At 46.7% G+C, this 16,575-nt stretch overlaps 1 protein-coding gene across 1 annotated transcript in view; it reads right to left on the reverse strand.

Annotated features, from left to right (window-relative positions):
• The window catches only part of P4HTM (prolyl 4-hydroxylase, transmembrane), a 95,460-nt gene that overhangs the window by 19,851 nt on the left and 59,034 nt on the right, over nucleotides 1-16,575 (reverse strand). Inside the window, exons 4-5 of the mRNA XM_077451683.1 lie at nucleotides 14,132-14,228; nucleotides 9,024-9,186 (exon numbers count right to left, since the gene is read on the reverse strand). Of these exons, the coding sequence (XP_077307809.1) occupies nucleotides 9,024-9,186; nucleotides 14,132-14,228 (260 nt within the window). The remainder of the gene's footprint in view (nucleotides 1-9,023; nucleotides 9,187-14,131; nucleotides 14,229-16,575) is intronic.

Raw genomic sequence — 16,575 nt, forward strand, 5'->3', positions numbered from 1 at the left:
ACATCAATAAAGGTGCCTTGAGCGGTGTGCGGCTGTCCAGGACTTTTCTTTTTCTTTCTTTTTGGATTTCATTGTTATTTGCTTGATTATTTGTTTTCATAACGTTTTTTTACAGTATCACGTATAGCGTGGCAATATATGTATTTTTTTACTTTGTTACACAGCTTGTCTGACAGTTTTTTGCCAGCAGCTAAATTTGCACCTGCCAGCGCAATTTCTAGCATGTTTTTTGTTATCTAGGAGTAGCAGAGATGCCCAGAGTGCCAGAAGCCATAAACTCCTCAGCTATACCGGTAAAATATTCTGTACGGAGTGGATGAAATGTGAAGGTACAATGGTCCCTCCGATCATCCTCTCACATACCTATTATAAATTAGGGCTGTGGAAATTAAAGATTAATTCCTCAATTAATCAATTCATTTTTTTGATCGCTCAAAATTCTTTTGATTGGTACTCACCTCTCCGTCGGCTTCCGGGTCTTCAGGGAGTTCCGTTGGAGATCCGGTGATGTCACGGACATCGACATCACCGGACTCCTCCTCCCTTCCCCAAGTGCCTCCGTCTGCTAACGAAAGGAAGGGGGGAGGAGTCTGGTGATGTTGAAGTTCTGATTGAACACGTACAGGGGGAGGAGCTACGCATGACGTCACCCGCTGCTGCCCTATGGAACTAACACGATTGTCGGATTTACATGCTGTGTTTTTATCATCTTTATGTGAGTAGTTTGTGTTTGAACACAAAAATTAAATCATATACTTAAGCGGTGAGCACTTTTTTTTTCTACCCATGACCCGGCGTCCTTGCTGAGATCTAAAGAGACGTGAGAGAAGTTTATGGTCCGTGTTAACCCTTTTGATGCCCGCTTGCATGACCACCTGTTTGCACAGGGTTCCATGCCATAAGGTGAGAGTGATTAGTTAGACCGGAGGTGGAGGGATTGTCACGCTACTGTGGAAAAAAAAAATTACTTACGTCAGTGCTACAGTTTGAATTTAAAACGTATTTGTGTGAACTGTGAAGTTAAGTCATGGATTGTGGAAACTAACTAGTGTCTGGTGATTGTATATAGTGTATACCACATTTACCACTGACTAATGCAGAGTTGCAATGCAAGCAGATCAGCTAAAAGTAGTTGGATCTGTATGTGCGTTATAATTAATTGAAATTAGTCGATTAACCACCTGACATCCGCGCTATGGCCGAATGACGGCCACAGCGCAGATGTGACAGCCTCCACCGTGCATGCTCCCTGGCACGGCGCGCGCGCGGAGCGCGCTGTGATCACCGAGTCACTGAGTCTCGGGTGATCACCGATCTGATTAAGGGGCCGGTCCCGGCCCCTTACCATGTAATCAGCTGTCAGCCAATGACAGCTGATCACATGATCAAAACAAAAGCTCGGTGATCGCTTTTTTTTCTCCTCACACTGACAGCAGAGGAGAAAAAAAAAAAGCCGATCACCGGCTCACCTTAAAGGGACATCAGTCCCGAAACGGAAGAGGCAATTATGCTTCATAATTGCACCCTGAAAGTGCCCATAAGTGGCACCTATCAATGCCCACAAGTGCCACCTATCAATGCCCACCAGTGGTGCCAATCAGTGCCACATAGAAGTGCTGCCTATCAGTGTAAACGATCGGTGCCCATCACTGCCATCCATCAATGCCCATCACTACCACCTATCGGTGCCCATCAGTGCCGCCTCATCAGCGTACATCAATGACGGACAAAAATTACCCGTTTTAAAATTTTATAACAAAATAAAAAAATATATATATATTTTTTTTTTTTCAATTCAGTTTTTTTTACAATTTTTTTAACAAAAAATAAAAATTGCAGAGGTGATCAAATACCACCAAAAAAAAGCTCTATTTGGGGGAAAAAATGATAAAAATTTCATTTGGGTACAGTGTTGTATGACCGCGCAATAGTCATTCAAAGTGCATCAGCGCTGAAAGCTGAAAATTGGTCTGGATAGGAGGGGGGTTTAAGTGCCCAGTAAGCAAGTGGTTAATCGATTAAAGAAAAAATCGATTAATCGAGCACGAAAATTTGAATCAGTAACAGCCCTATTATAAAGTTAAACAGTGGTCATTAAAGACTGTGTGAATGGTATAAGCTGAACTGAGCATCTTCATTAGTCCTCACTAAGTAAAAATAAACAGATCAGAATCCGGGGCTGTTTACTAATAATTACACTCTAATTAGCTCCTCATTTCCTCCGTGTCACACTATTGACGCTTCATTAGGTTCAGTAAATAAAGTCAGTGTGAGTGGCTTATGGAGATAAGACGTTTTCACAGCCTTTCCAACAAATATTCTGTGGAGGTGTCGGGTCATCATACATGGGAATGATAAGCCGGACGGGATCATTGTCTGAGATAACAGGATAGTGTAGAGGTAATAAAAAAAAAAAATGGCTGATTACAAACTGCCAAACTCACAAAATAGAGCAAAAATTGGCACAACAGTGGTATAAAAATGGATCATTTGGTTTTAGGAGAGAGATTTTTTTTTTTACACATTTTTAAATTGATGCGTTTAAAAAAAAAAAAAAAAAAAAATATCTGTATGTTCTTGGCGTGATAGAAGTAATACTGTGATAATACACAAAGCAGGAAGTTCGGGACTTTAGCGCTGGTATCTTCTGATGCAAGAAAGTAAATTTTTTGACAAAGGATGCAGAAGAAAACAAAGAATGAAAACAAGGGATGGTTAGAGGTGGAAGTATCAGAAAGTGTTATGCCGTGTACACACGACCGGACTTTGACGGACTAAGTCTGACGGTCTTCCCGACGGACTTTCGGCGGAGTTCCCGGCGGACTTTCCAAATAAACGGACTTGGCCACACACAATCACACCAAAGTCTGACGGATTCGAACGTGATGGCGTACAACCGGACTAGAATAAGGAAGTTCATAGCCAGTAGTCAATAGCTGCCCTAGTGTTGTTTCTTGTCCGTCGGACTAGCATACACACAAATGGATTTCTTGATAGGAACTGGGTCTGGCGGATCCCATGTTCTATTTCTAAAGTCCGTCAGATTTTGGGACAGCAAAGGTCCGATAGAGCCCACACACGATCGAATTGTCTGACGGATTCATTCCGTCGGACCCTTGTTGTCGAAAAGTCCGGTCGTGTGTATGCGGCATTAGTGTTAGACCCCTTTCACACTGGCGGACTGATCGCCTATCAGTTTTTCAGGTGGACCCGATCAAACCATCCATTGCCCTCTATGGAGTGACGGATGTCAACGGACATGTGTCCATTAGGGTGACCACATGTCCCGGATTGCCCGGGACAGTCCCGCATTTTGTAAGTCTGTCCCAGATCCCAGGTTCCTTCATTCCAGGACAATACAGTGTCCAGGAATAAATCTGACACAGAAATCCCCCCCCCCCCCCATGATCCCAAATTGCCCCTCCCCCCGGCCAATCTGATGCCCCCAAAAAAGGCACATCACAGCTTTACTTTCTGACAGTACTTGTCCGGGCTGGTAATGTCTGGAGAGGCACAATCCCCGCCCCCTGCTTGTGATTGGAGAAATTATAAATCTCACCTCTTGTGTCTAGTCACTGAGCCAGCATTGGAACAAGGCAAAACGGGTCTCGGCCAGCCTGGACAATTACTGTCACTGAGTAAAGTGGCGATGTGACGGCCTTTTTTGGGGGCGTGAACAGTGCTTTTGGGTAGAGCACGCACCCGGCGCCCCTGCTGTGCTGTCATTCATCACAGCACAGTATGATTTTTGGGAAGGTTGGGAAATGTGGTCACCCTGGTGTCCATTGACAGCTGCCGACATCTGTTCTGATTGATGCTAAAAACAGACAGATGTGGATCCGTTCCTCATCTGCCTGGCGGATCGGACGGCAGTCAGATGTAAACAGATAGGCGGTCCGTTTAGATCTGACTGCCCATAGAGGACAGTGCGCTGTATCCGCTCTGCATGGGCAGAGCAGACCTGGACCAGCTATTCGCCTGCTCAGTGGGGATCAGCAGACAGATTCCCCGCTGAGCAGGCAGGCTTTTGGTGGAGTCAACCCCATGTGATAGAGGTCTTAGGGGTTACAGGCAGGGTCACTGATAAGGGAGTACCACCAGGCTGCCTGCACAGGGCCCCATTAGTTTAGCAGGGGGGCCCGAGCAGCAGGGGGAAGGTAATCATGGATAGGAGGGGGCGATCGGTGTGGCAGGGGGCAATTACAGGAACTGATCCCCTGTATGGCTCTCCCTGCAGCAGCTAAAAATACGGCTTTGCCTCTTCTTCCTCCTGTCAGCTTTCAGCTGCTGCAGGAAGAGCCACACAGGGGGATCAGTTTTAGTAATTGCCCCCCTGCCAGGTCAAATTCCCTCCAGTACATGATCTCTTCCCCCTGATGCTCAGGACCCCCTGTGTACCTTTCCCTCACAGCGCTGCTTCCTTCCTTTCTCTTCCACTAGCTTTCAGCTGCAGTAGGGTGAGCCATACAGAGGATCAAATTGGTTATTATAATTGGCCCCTGACCGCTGCCACAGCTGCCACCGTAGCTCCGTTCACCATACCTTTAAAAGATCCCCATCCCCTTGCTGCCTGGGCCCCCTGTGTATCTTTATTCTCCACAGAGCTGCCGGCTTCCCTCCTTTTCCTCCTGATGGCTGCTGAAAGCACGCAAGGGGATCTTTTCAGGATAAAGAGACATGGAAGGGGCCGGGAAAAATATGTTATTTACCGGCCCCTTCCTATTCTGAATGAACACAGTGAGTGATTGGTACTATGCAACATATGCTATGTGTTTACTAAAGCAAATTTCAACAAAAGAATAAAAAAAAAAAAACTGTAAAAAATAAGAGGCAAAAATTATATATAAAAAAAGAATTAAAAAGAATAAAGAGCTCATTCACACTGGCCCATATAGTGTAGAAGTTACAGGGAGGGTGAGTGTAGAGGTTACAGTGAGGGTTAGTGTTGAGGTTACAGGAAGGGGCATGGGTTAAGGTTAGAGGGAGGGTTAGTGTTGAGGTTACAGTGAGGGTTAGTGTTGAGGTTACAGTGAGGGTTAGTGTTGAGGTTACAGGGAGGTTTAGTGTAGAGGTTACAGGGAGGTTTAATGTAGAGGTTACAGGGAGGGTCAGTGTTAAGGTTACAGGGAGGGTGAGTGTAGAGGTTACAGGGAGGGTTAGTGTAGAGGTACAGGGAGGATCAGTGTTAAGGTTACAGGGAGGGTGAGTGTAGAGGTTACAGGGAGGGTGAGTGTAGAGGTTACAGGGAGGATCAGTGTTGAGGTTACACTGAGGGTTACTGAGAAGTCAACATCCTGTTAGGATCTTCGATGCGTCTCTCCCCATTCTTTTGGGGACACCATGATGGGAGAGGCATCTTAAGGTAAGCAGGGATAGTGGGGGCCACCATTGCTTATCTTCTTTTGACAATGCTAGCTGCCTGGCTGTGTCTGGATTTCTGAGGCTCTGACCTAGAACAAGCATGCATTATTGTTCTGGATTAATGATACAGAGTATTAGAGCCAGAGGGTCATCATGACACCCAGACTTCATGTGTGCAATGGAAGAGGATCTATAAACTAGTAACGTCTACCAGCAAACTGGACGATATCAGGGAACAGCTGACAGGTTGCTCTGTGACTTGTAGTTCTTCAGCAGCTAGATATGGGATGCTACACAGCCAACAAGCTAAAAATCACTGAGTCCTCTTGCCAAACCCAAGCCAGCGGGAATTTTGAGGATGTAGGTCACCTCACTGCATTAAGCCTGGATATGAAGATACTAACAATAACATATGAGGGTGGTCTAAACAAAGGAGACATGAAGAAGTGACAAGGAAAATTAAACAGAGACCCACATAGACCATCCACAGCCATCAAGACTTCATGATGTCATTGGCTGCACACGCGTCTCAATGAATCACAGGCTATATTTCTGAGAGGAGCATAAGAAGAACTATACCAAAAATCTTTAATGTTTATATTTGTTCAAGTACACAAGTGATGAGAAGTGGAGCTAGCATCAAATATATAACTTTTCATAATCAATTCATGCAATCAATACTGTAATATGTAAATTGAACCCTTCCAGGTATTCAATAACTCTCACAAAGATCAAAGTATCCCTGCTCACAATGCCTTCATCTGTTTTTTTTCCCCAGAAAGACAGCACCATCTCTGTACAGACATCACCCCGGGTTACCATCTACTTCCTGGACCAAGATGCTGGCTCAGAGATGGCACGGCCATGTACTGTAAATCTTGGCATTTGTGCAGTTCTTAGCTGTGTTCATGAAAGTCTGACACAGATCAGCCTCTGCTATAGCCTCTCACCTTGTGACATGCTACAAAGCATAGGCGTGCGCACAGGGTGTGCCGGGTGTGCCCAGGCACACCCTAATAACCCTGGGTGGCACAGATTCTCCCTGTTTAAATCCCTGATATTTCACCACAGCCCTCTAATGGGGCTCCTAAAAAAAATGTAAAAATAACGAATAAAAGAATCAATAAAACTTAAAAAAAGAATAAAAATATAAAACTACTGACACTGTCCACTGCCCTACTGACACCGTCCACCATTCTACTGACACTGTCCGCCGTTCTACTGACACCATTCGCCGTTCTACTGACACCATTCACGGCTCTATTGACACCGTCCACTGTTCTACTGACACCGTCCACCGTTCTACTGACACCGTCCACCGTTCTACTGACACTGTCCGCCGTTCTACTGACACCATTCACGGCTCTATTGACACCGTCCACTGTTCTACTGACACCGTCCACCGTTCTACTGACACCGTCCACCGTTCTACTGACACCGTCCACCGTTCTACTGACACTGTCCGCCGTTCTACTGACACCATTCACGGCTCTATTGACACCGTCCACTGTTCTACTGACACCGTCCGCCGTTCTACTGACACCATTCGCCGTTCTACTGACACCATTCACGGCTCTATTGACACCGTCCACCGCTCTACTGACACCGTCCACCGTTCTACTGACACTGTCTGCCGTTCTACTGACACCATTCACGGCTCTATTGACACCGTCCACTGTTCTACTGACACCGTCCACCGTTCTACTGACACCGTCCACTGTTCTACTGACACCATTCGCTGTTCTACTGACACTATTCGCTGGTTCTACTGACACCGTCCACTGCTCTACTGACACTGTCCACCGTTCTACTGACACCGTCCGCCATTCTACGGACACCGTTTGCTGTTCTACTGACACAGTTCACTGTTCTACTGACACTGTTCACTGTTTTACTGATACCGTCACTGCTCTACTGACACCGTCCACTGCTCTACTGACACCGTCCACTGCTTTATTGACACCGTCCACTGTTCAACTGACACCGTTCACAGCTCTGCTGACACCATCCACTGCTCTACTAACATCGTTCACTGCTCTACTGACACCGTTCACTGCTTTACTGACACCATCCACCATTCTACTGACACCGTCCACTGCTCTACTGACACCGTTCACTGCTTTACTGACACCATCCACCATTCTACTGACACCGTCCACTGCTCTACTGACACCGTTCACTGCTTTACTGACACCATCCACCATTCTACTGACACCGTCCACTGCTCTACTGACACCATCCACTGTCCTACTGACACTGTCCACTGTTCTACTGACACCATTCGCCGTTCTACTGACACCGTTCACGGCTCTACTGACACCTCAGAAGAAGAGGACTGGGGCTGCTCTGTGCAAAAGCATTCCACGGAGCAGGTAAGTATAGGCATGTTTGTTATTTTATAAAAAAAAAAGGTTTGAAGCGGTGTTCCGTCCAAAAAAGAAAAAATTAAAAGCCAGCAGTTACACATACTGCAGCTGCTGGAGTCCAGCGATGTCGGCACCGCAGCTGATGTTTCCATCAGCTGTTGGGTGCTGCCACCGCCATTGTGGGTAATTGTGCCCGGCACTGTAGCTGTAGGCCCTGCTCCTCTCTGCTACTGGCCCAGTGACAGGGTGATGTCACAGGCCGCGGCCCTGACTCCCGGAAGTGGGAACAGGATACTTGTCAAAGACAGGTATCCTGTGCCCCCCCCCCCCCCCGAAAGGTGCCAACTGTGGCACCGGAGGAGGAGAGCAGAAAAATGAGTGGAAGTTCCACTTTTGGGTGGAACTCCACTTTAATATCCCTTTAAGGCTAAAGGAGGCTGGCAAACTGGCTTTTTGTCTCTTTGGGATTACTGGACAGGAAGTCATCATTGAAGTGGAAAAGCAACCCCCCCTTCCTCCATATTAATATCATCTTTATGTTTTAAATATGACCGTTGACACCCCTCAAATATTAATTAAACCTTCATCAAAGCAAAAAAGAAAGCATGTGAATCTATAAACCGTTTATTGTTCCACCTGGTGTAAGACAGACCACACCTGAGCTCCCGCTGATGCGTTTCACTCCATAAAAGCTCATCCCTAGAATCTCTACTAAGAAGCTCTTATCAGATGAAACGCGTTAACAGAAGGTGCTCAGACAGTCAGTTTTACACTAGATGGAACAATAAACATAGATAACGACTTACAGGTCAGAAGTACGGCTACCATCCTTTTCTGTTTTGATCAGGGCTGAAACAACTAATCAATTATGAAATTAATTGATTATTATTTTCATAATCGATCAACCGGCCAGCCGATTAGTTGGCCTGCATACAGAATGCCTTGTTTGTTTACATATCAGGAAATACAGTGCAGCACACATACAGCTCAGTACATCGTCCATACATGTCAGTAAGTGCCTGAGAACTTGTGAATGTGTGAGGAGCAATGCCTCGTGGGACATGTAGTCATGGGTGGGAAGTGAGTGGTTCTAAAGGTTATTAACCGATTAATCGAAACAATAATCGGCCAACTAATCGATTATGAAAATAATCGTTAGTTGCAGTGGTTGTGGGGTGGAGACAAGCTGATTGGGAGCCAGCACTAGGCTGTGCAATGTTATAAAAACCTGATTTATATATAACAGATTGTAATTTCTATGTAATTCCGGATATCACTCTTTTCTATGCCACCTACCTCTGGCGGATGGATCGCAGCACCCGGTGAGCGCCTTCTCCCTGGTAGAGCCATGTGTGCTGGCTGTTCCTCACCAAATCATTCATGGTGATCTCTCGGCTCCCCAGGTATTTGTGGAAGTCCCTGAGGTTCAGTTTCTTGAACTCATCCAAGCTGAGGACACCTATTAAAGCACAGAGAAGAAAAGTGACGTTCAGTGCTGTGTGACATGTGAGGCTTGTCCATAAAAGTAAACCACCAATCAGAATCAAGCTGTCATTTTAAAATTTATCAAAAACGAAACCTTTTTTGGATGAAGTGGGGGAGGATTAGAACCCGCTTCAGGGTTTTATTTCTGTCTGTGTCCCTATTGGAAAGATTCACCCTTTCTGTTTGTCCTGGTGATTATTATTATTACTGAAAGTGATGAAAATCCAAAATTTGACAACTGTCACCAGAACAAGAGGTAATGTGTGGTCATGTGATCCCACCGCTCTGGCTTTCCTGTTTTAGTGGGCAGCTGATGCAGGGGAGAGGAGGGAGCTAGAGCTGCAGAATTGCATGACTGGACAGGAGCAAATAAAAAATAGGCAGATCTTTTTTACACAGCGTAGGCCTCATCAATGCCCATCAATGCAGCCTATCAGTGCTAATCAGTGCAGCCTCATTATTGCCTTCTCATCAGTGCAGCTTTTCAGTGTCGCCACTTCATCAGTGCCCATTAGTGCCACCATAGTGCAGCCTCATCAGTGCCCAGCAAAGCAGCTTATAAGTGCCCATTAGTGCAGCTTTTTTGGACATAATTTGAGGCTTTGTTTTGCACGTATTTGCATATACAGTATATGCGTGTTTGCGCATTTGTGTACACAATATATACTTAGGGAAAATTCATTAATATGTATGCTCATTTGCTCTTAATGGTGCACAGTCGGCTAGTTCATGGACGCACTCCCAGAATCCCCCCGCACTCCCCCTGGGGTGCTCATCAGGCACGCTCTGTGACCACTGTGTCCTCTGGACACAGCTGATCACAGATCAGGGCAAAGGACCAATTACAGTGGCCCTTTACCATATGAACAGCTGTGTTCAATCACAGCTGATCACATGTAAATAGACTTGCCGGTTATTGGCAGTCCTTTACTCCCGCATATCTGCGTGAGAAAAGGAGAGCCAATAACCAGCAAGGCTCTCAGTACATTGTTTACACAGGTAATCAGGGCACTGATCATCAGTGCAGACCCATCAGTGCAGATCAGTGCAGCTTATCTGTGTCCATCAGTGTAACTTATTAATGCCCATTCGTTTAGCTTATCCGTGCCCACCCGTGCCGCCCTTATTATTGCCTACTCATCAGTGCACATCAGTGCAGCTTTTCAGAGCCACCTCATCAGTGCCCATTAGTGCCCCCTCATCAGTGCCCATTAGTGCCACCTCATAAGTGCCCATCAGTACAGCCTCATCAGTGCCCATAAATGCAGCTAATGCCCTGTACACACTGTCGGACTTTCCGATGGAAAATGTGCGATCGGATCTTGGTGTCGGAAAATCCGATCATGTGTGGGCTCCATCAGACTTTTTCCATCGTAATTTCTGACACACAAAGTTTGAGAGCAGGATCTAAAATCAACAAAATCCGATCAGACTTTTTCCGATCGTGTGTAAACAATTGCAATGGACAAAGTGCCATGCATGCTCAGAATAAATTACGAGATGAAAGCTATTGGCTACTGGCCTCGTTATAGTCCTGTCGTACGTGTTCTATATCACAGCGTTCTGAACGATCGGATTTTCCGAAAACTTTGTGCGACCGTGTGTATGCAAGAGAAGTTTGGGCCAAAATCCGTCTGAAAAAATCCAACGGATTTTGTTGTCAGAATGTCCGACCGTGTGTATGGGGAATTATAAGTGCCCATCAGTGCAGCCTCATCAACGCACATCAGAGAAGAAGAAAAATTACTTATTTGATAAATTTTATAACAGAAACTTACAAAAAACTTTTTTTTTTCTCAACATTTTTGATCTTTTTACATTTGTTTATCAAAAAAAAAAAAAAAAAACAGTTGTGATTAAGGCTAGGTTCACACTGCTGCGATGCGGGAACGCTGCAAATCCACGTTCCCGCATCGCATGTCTCCCGGCGGCAGTTCACACTGCCCTATGCAAACTACTGGGAGTGTCAGTTAAAAGTTAATGACACCTCCAGTTTGCATATCGTAGTGCAATCTGCAAACTCGGACAGGAATCGGATCGCATGGTGTGAACACCCATGCGATCCGATTCTGCTGCGGACCAAAAAAAGGGTCCTGTACGAATTTGGGCCGGATGCGATGCGAATTCAGCCATACTATCTGTATGGCTGAAATCGCATCGCACAGAGATTTGCACTGCAGTGAGGTGCGAATCACATCCGATCATGGACATAAATACCACCAAAAGAAAGCTCTACCTGTCTCCAAAAAACTATAAAAATGTAATTTGGGTATAGTGTTGCATGACCGCACAATCGTCATTCAAAGTGTGACATCACTGAAAGCTGAAAATTGACCTGGGCAGGAAGGGGGTGAAAGTGTCCGGTATTGAAGTGGAAAAAGTGAAAAATTACACAGAGCAGGTAAGAAAAATTTGTTTCTTATAAAAAAATAAATAAAAAAAATAAAACGACTTTAGAATCGCTTTAGACTTTTTTCCCCACATTATGTGCTCCTTAACTAATAAAAGCTTATATCTAAACTCTTACATTGGTTACAATGTGTAACGGATACATATATAGGTTTTGCCAGAAAAAACTGATGACTGCCATCTGAAAATACTAGCATGCAGCCAGTGAACTCCTGATCTTCACCTTTGTTTTGAGTCACTGACTTAAGCTCCATTCACACTTGTGCGACTTGTCAAGCAACTTTGGACATTAACCACTTGCTTACTGGGCACTTAAACCCCCCTCAGTCCCAGACCAATTTTCAGCTTTCAGCGCTGATGCACTTTGAATGACAATTGCGCGGGCATACAACATTGTACCCAAATGAAATTTTTATCATTTTTTTCCCACAAATAGAGCTTTCTTTTGGTGGTATTTAGTTACAGCTCGGAGTTTTATTTTTTGCTAAACAAACAAAAAAAGATGCAAAAAAAAAAAATCATGTTTTAATAGTTTGTTATAAAATTTTGCAAACGGGTCATTTTTCTCCTTCATTGAAGTGCGCTGATTAGGCGGCACTGATAGGCTGCATTGGTGGGCACTGATGGGCTGCATTGGTGGGCACTGATAGGCTGCATTGGTGGGCACTGATAGGCTGCACTGGTGGGCACTGATAGGCATAGTTAAGGCGGCACTAATAGGCACAGATAAGGCGGCACCGATGGGCACAGATAAGGCGGCACTGATGGGCAAAGATGGGCACAGATAAGATGGCACGGATGGGTGGCACGGATGGGTGGCACGGATGGGCACTGATAGGTACCACTGATAGATGGGACTGATGGGCACTGATAGGTGGCACTAATAGGTGGCTCTGATAGGTGGCACTGCTGGGCACTGATGGGCGGCACTGCTGGGCACTGATGGGCGGCACTGCTGGGCACTGATGGGCGGCACTGGGGTGCAGCACCTTTGAGGCAGATTGTGGGCACTGTGGGTGGCACTGCTGGGTGGCACTGTGGGCACTGCTGGGTGGCACTATGGGCACTGCTGGGTGGCACTGACGGGGGGCACTTACTTTTTATTAGGGTGGCACTGCAGGGGGCAGGTGGGCACTGGCAGGGGGCAGGTGGGCGCTTGCATTGCTGGCCGTGATCGGGACTGATGTCCCGATCACGGCCGCCGGTGATCGGCTTTTTTTTTTTCTCCTCGCGCTGTCAGCGCGAGGAGGAATACTAGCCGATTACCGGCTCCGTTATGTCACCTGATCAGCTGTCATTGGCTGACAGCTGATCACGTGATAAGGGGTCGGGATCGACCCCTTGCACGGATCGGTGATCAGGCGAGTCTCATGGACTCGCCGATCACAGAGCAGGCCGCTCGTACACGGGACGACGTCAATAGACGTAGTCCCGGAAAAGGAGATCCGCGATGTAGCCGTCATTTGGCTATAGCGCGGATCTCAAGTGGTTAAAGCCGCATGACAAGTCATTCCCCATGTTTTGCAGTGATAACCATTCATATACTGTATGTGTGACTTAAAGTTGCAGCGACTTCAACGTAGTTCATGCGCTACTTTGGTCCGACTTTCATGCAACTTGAGGGCCATGGACTTCAATGTTAACCATCAAAAGTTGCATGAAAGTCATACCTGAATGTTATATGATGCAACAGTTGTCCATTATCACTGGTCAAAGCCACAGTCATATCCAAGTTGCACCCATCCAAAGTTGCATCAAAGTTGCATCAAAGTGGTGTAACTTTGGAGTCCTACAAGTGTGAATGGAGCCTCATAAAGTACTAAAGTCACTGGACATGCATGACAGTCAGGTGTTTGACATTTTAAGAAGAATGTCAGCAATGACAGCCTTGCATTTCTCTAACAATAGATATAATTTAAAGTGACCCCGTATAGTAGTAAAGTTTCACAGAAAAGCATACCTTCTATCTCAAGTATGTACATACTTCTCTTGCTGCCTGTACTGCCCATTGCCACTCTGTTCATGAGGAATGATCCACAGGGAGGCTTACACTTCCGAGATGTCAATCATCTGGGTCCCCTGAGGCTCTCACTGGTTGATCCTTCTGACCTTCACTCTTTGCAGGAGACAGCAGTGACGTGGAGGTCAGCAGAAAGCACCAGCAACCACCTATTTTTACCACCCCCAACTGCACGTGTAAACTAAGCATCGCTCTGTTCTCAAAGAAGTGTTTGGTCTAATGTTCCTCGCTCAGTCATGCAGTCGTCAGGGCTGATGGCAGATTAACCTGCTGGTAGATATTTGGGTTATGTGAGGAGACCAAATTATTTGGAGGAAACTCATATTAAACTTTACTTTACTTGGAGGAAATCATAATAAACCCAAAGCACAAAGTGTTCCCTGCTGGGAACAGAATCCAGAACCCCAGTGCTGTAAAAAAAAAAAAAAAAAAAAAAAAAAGAAAGAAAGGTTTCAACCCCATAGCGACTTTGCCACCCTACGATATGTACCATTCCCATCTGGATCTGCTTTAACTGCCGTGTACACCTCCCGAATATTTTCCGGAGTCATCCATCTTCCGTTCCCAAGACGGGAATGGGTTAGGACCTGGAAAACAAAAAAATAACATGAAATAAATCCAAAGCCATATGAATATATAACATTTCAGTGAGCGGGTATTGACTGGCAGTGGCAATGGCTGGGTGGCAATACATACATTGGTTATGCTTTCCATGAGTTACAATGTAGTTATCATTCTGCGACCGTAGTTGGCTGTTATTGTGAACTGTATCTTATTAGGTTACAAGGGCGGCACTTTTGAGGTGACGCGTGCACCACAGTTAGGCTGGCCAGGGCTTCTGTTAGAAATCATGGGGCCTACCTGACAGGGTAATAAACTTTTTATTCATCACATAGAGCACAAAAAAGTCCCCTATGTAATGCATTTTTTGGTGGCAGGTTCTCGTTAATGAATTTATTCCACCCCAGCCGCGGTATACAGTTCTTGTTTCAGGGTCTGATGAGGAAGCTGCAGCCATTCACAGTGAGCAGCTGTGGCTTCCTCATCGCACCCTGACATGATTCCATTCCTCCAAGTGCCACATATGTGATCATTGGGGCAGAGGCAGGGCTGGTGCAAGGATTTTTGACACCCTAGGCAAAACCTAATTTTTCCGCCCCCCATTGGCTCCACCCCTGACACTACCCCCTGTTCCCTGCCCATGCATACTCTGCCTTTAAATGAAGCACTTATCAAATGAAGCCCACCATCGTCCATCAAATGCAGCCCCACCAGCGCCCATCAATCCAGCATCACCAGCGCCCATCAAATGCAGCCTCACCAGCGGCCATCAAATGCAGCCTCACCAGCGGCCATCAAATGCAGCCTCACCAGCGCCCATCAAAGCAGCCTCACCAGCGCCCATCAATGCAGCCTCACCAGCGCCCATCAAATGTAGCCTTACCAGCGCCCATCAAATGTAGCCTCACCAGCGCCCATCAAATGCAGCCTCACCAGCGCCCATCAAATGCAGCCTCACCAGCGCCCATCAAATGCATCCTCACCAGCGTCCATCGATGCAGCCTCACTGGCGCCCATCAAATGTAGCCTCACCGGTGCTAATCAATACAGCCTCACCAGCGCCCATCAAATGTAGCCTCACCAGCGTCCATCAATGCAGCCTCACCAGTGCCCCATCAAATGCAGCCTCCCCAGCGCCCATCAATGAATGTATGCTTGCTGCCATTCATTCGAGAGTCAGGACACAGACACAGTCCTCCGCTGCCTCTGCAACTCTGACACTATGTGTGAATGGAGCGCTGGCTGCCTGCTGATGCTGAGACGTAGTTGTTTGCTGCAGAGAGTAATAACACAAGTGGCCAGGCACCCTAGGCAGCAGGGTGCCCTAGGAGGCTGCCTAGTTTGCCTAGTGGTAACACCGGCCCTGGGCACAGGATGGGGTCAGTGGGACATTGAATGTGGTCGGTCAGCAGGGCAGAGGATGATGAGGAGGCACTGATGGGTACTGATAGGCGGCAAGTGGGTTTATAACGTGACCAGCTGCGATTGCACACAGTTGATCACGTGGTAAAGAGCTGCTGTGATTGGCTCTTTACCCTGATCTGTGATCAGCTGTGTCCGAGGGGGGTGGGGGGCTCGTCAATAGATGCCCTCCTAGAACTGGATGACCGCGCTGTAGCTGTCATTTTTCAGTCACCTGAAAAATGGCACCCAAGGAAAATGGCTTGTTTGCCTACTGGTAGATACGCCCCTGGCTTTAACCCTTAGCAATCTGCTGAGAGTGTTTACAAATCACGCCTTCTTATCCCCTTTAGGTCTTATGCACACTGGGCGTTTAGCTTTGGCGCATGATGCTCCAGAGTTTAACTGCGACTGGAGGGCAGTGCGCACTGTCCAGCCCGGATGCCGGCAGGAGACACACTGGGAGTTTGACAGCTGCTGTGGCTGGATGGGTTTGGGCAGTACACCTAGCAGTATGTAAGTTTAGAGCAGTGCGGCTAAGGCCTTTGATAGTGTTGAGTGGCCTTATCTGTGGAAAGTGATGGAGCGGATGGGGCTGGGCAGTACATTTATTAGCTGGGTCCGACTATTATATGCCAAGCCTACAGCTAGAATCAGAGCTAATGCGGAGCTCTCCGACCCATTCGTGCTGTATAGAGGCACGAGACAGGGGTGCCCTCTGTCGCCCCTGCTCTTTGCCATGGCGCTTGAACCACTAGCAGCCAGAATGAGATCGGCTCCGGATATTGTGGGTTTCTGCAGGCCCACTGGAATGGATGTGGTATCGCTATACGCGGATGACACGCTTATATACCTGGGGGACACACAGGGTTCCCTTACGGCCACCATGAACCTGATTACCCTATTTGGTACCCTGTCAGGTTTTAAGATTAACTGGGACAAATCTGTGCTGCTGCCCTTGTCCCCTCTAAC

Source organism: Lithobates pipiens, unplaced genomic scaffold (genome assembly GCF_037356315.1).
Source record: "Lithobates pipiens isolate NorthernLeopardFrog02 unplaced genomic scaffold, aLitPip1_a1.2 Scaffold_23, whole genome shotgun sequence".
Classification (NCBI taxonomy): Eukaryota; Metazoa; Chordata; class Amphibia; order Anura; family Ranidae; genus Lithobates; species Lithobates pipiens.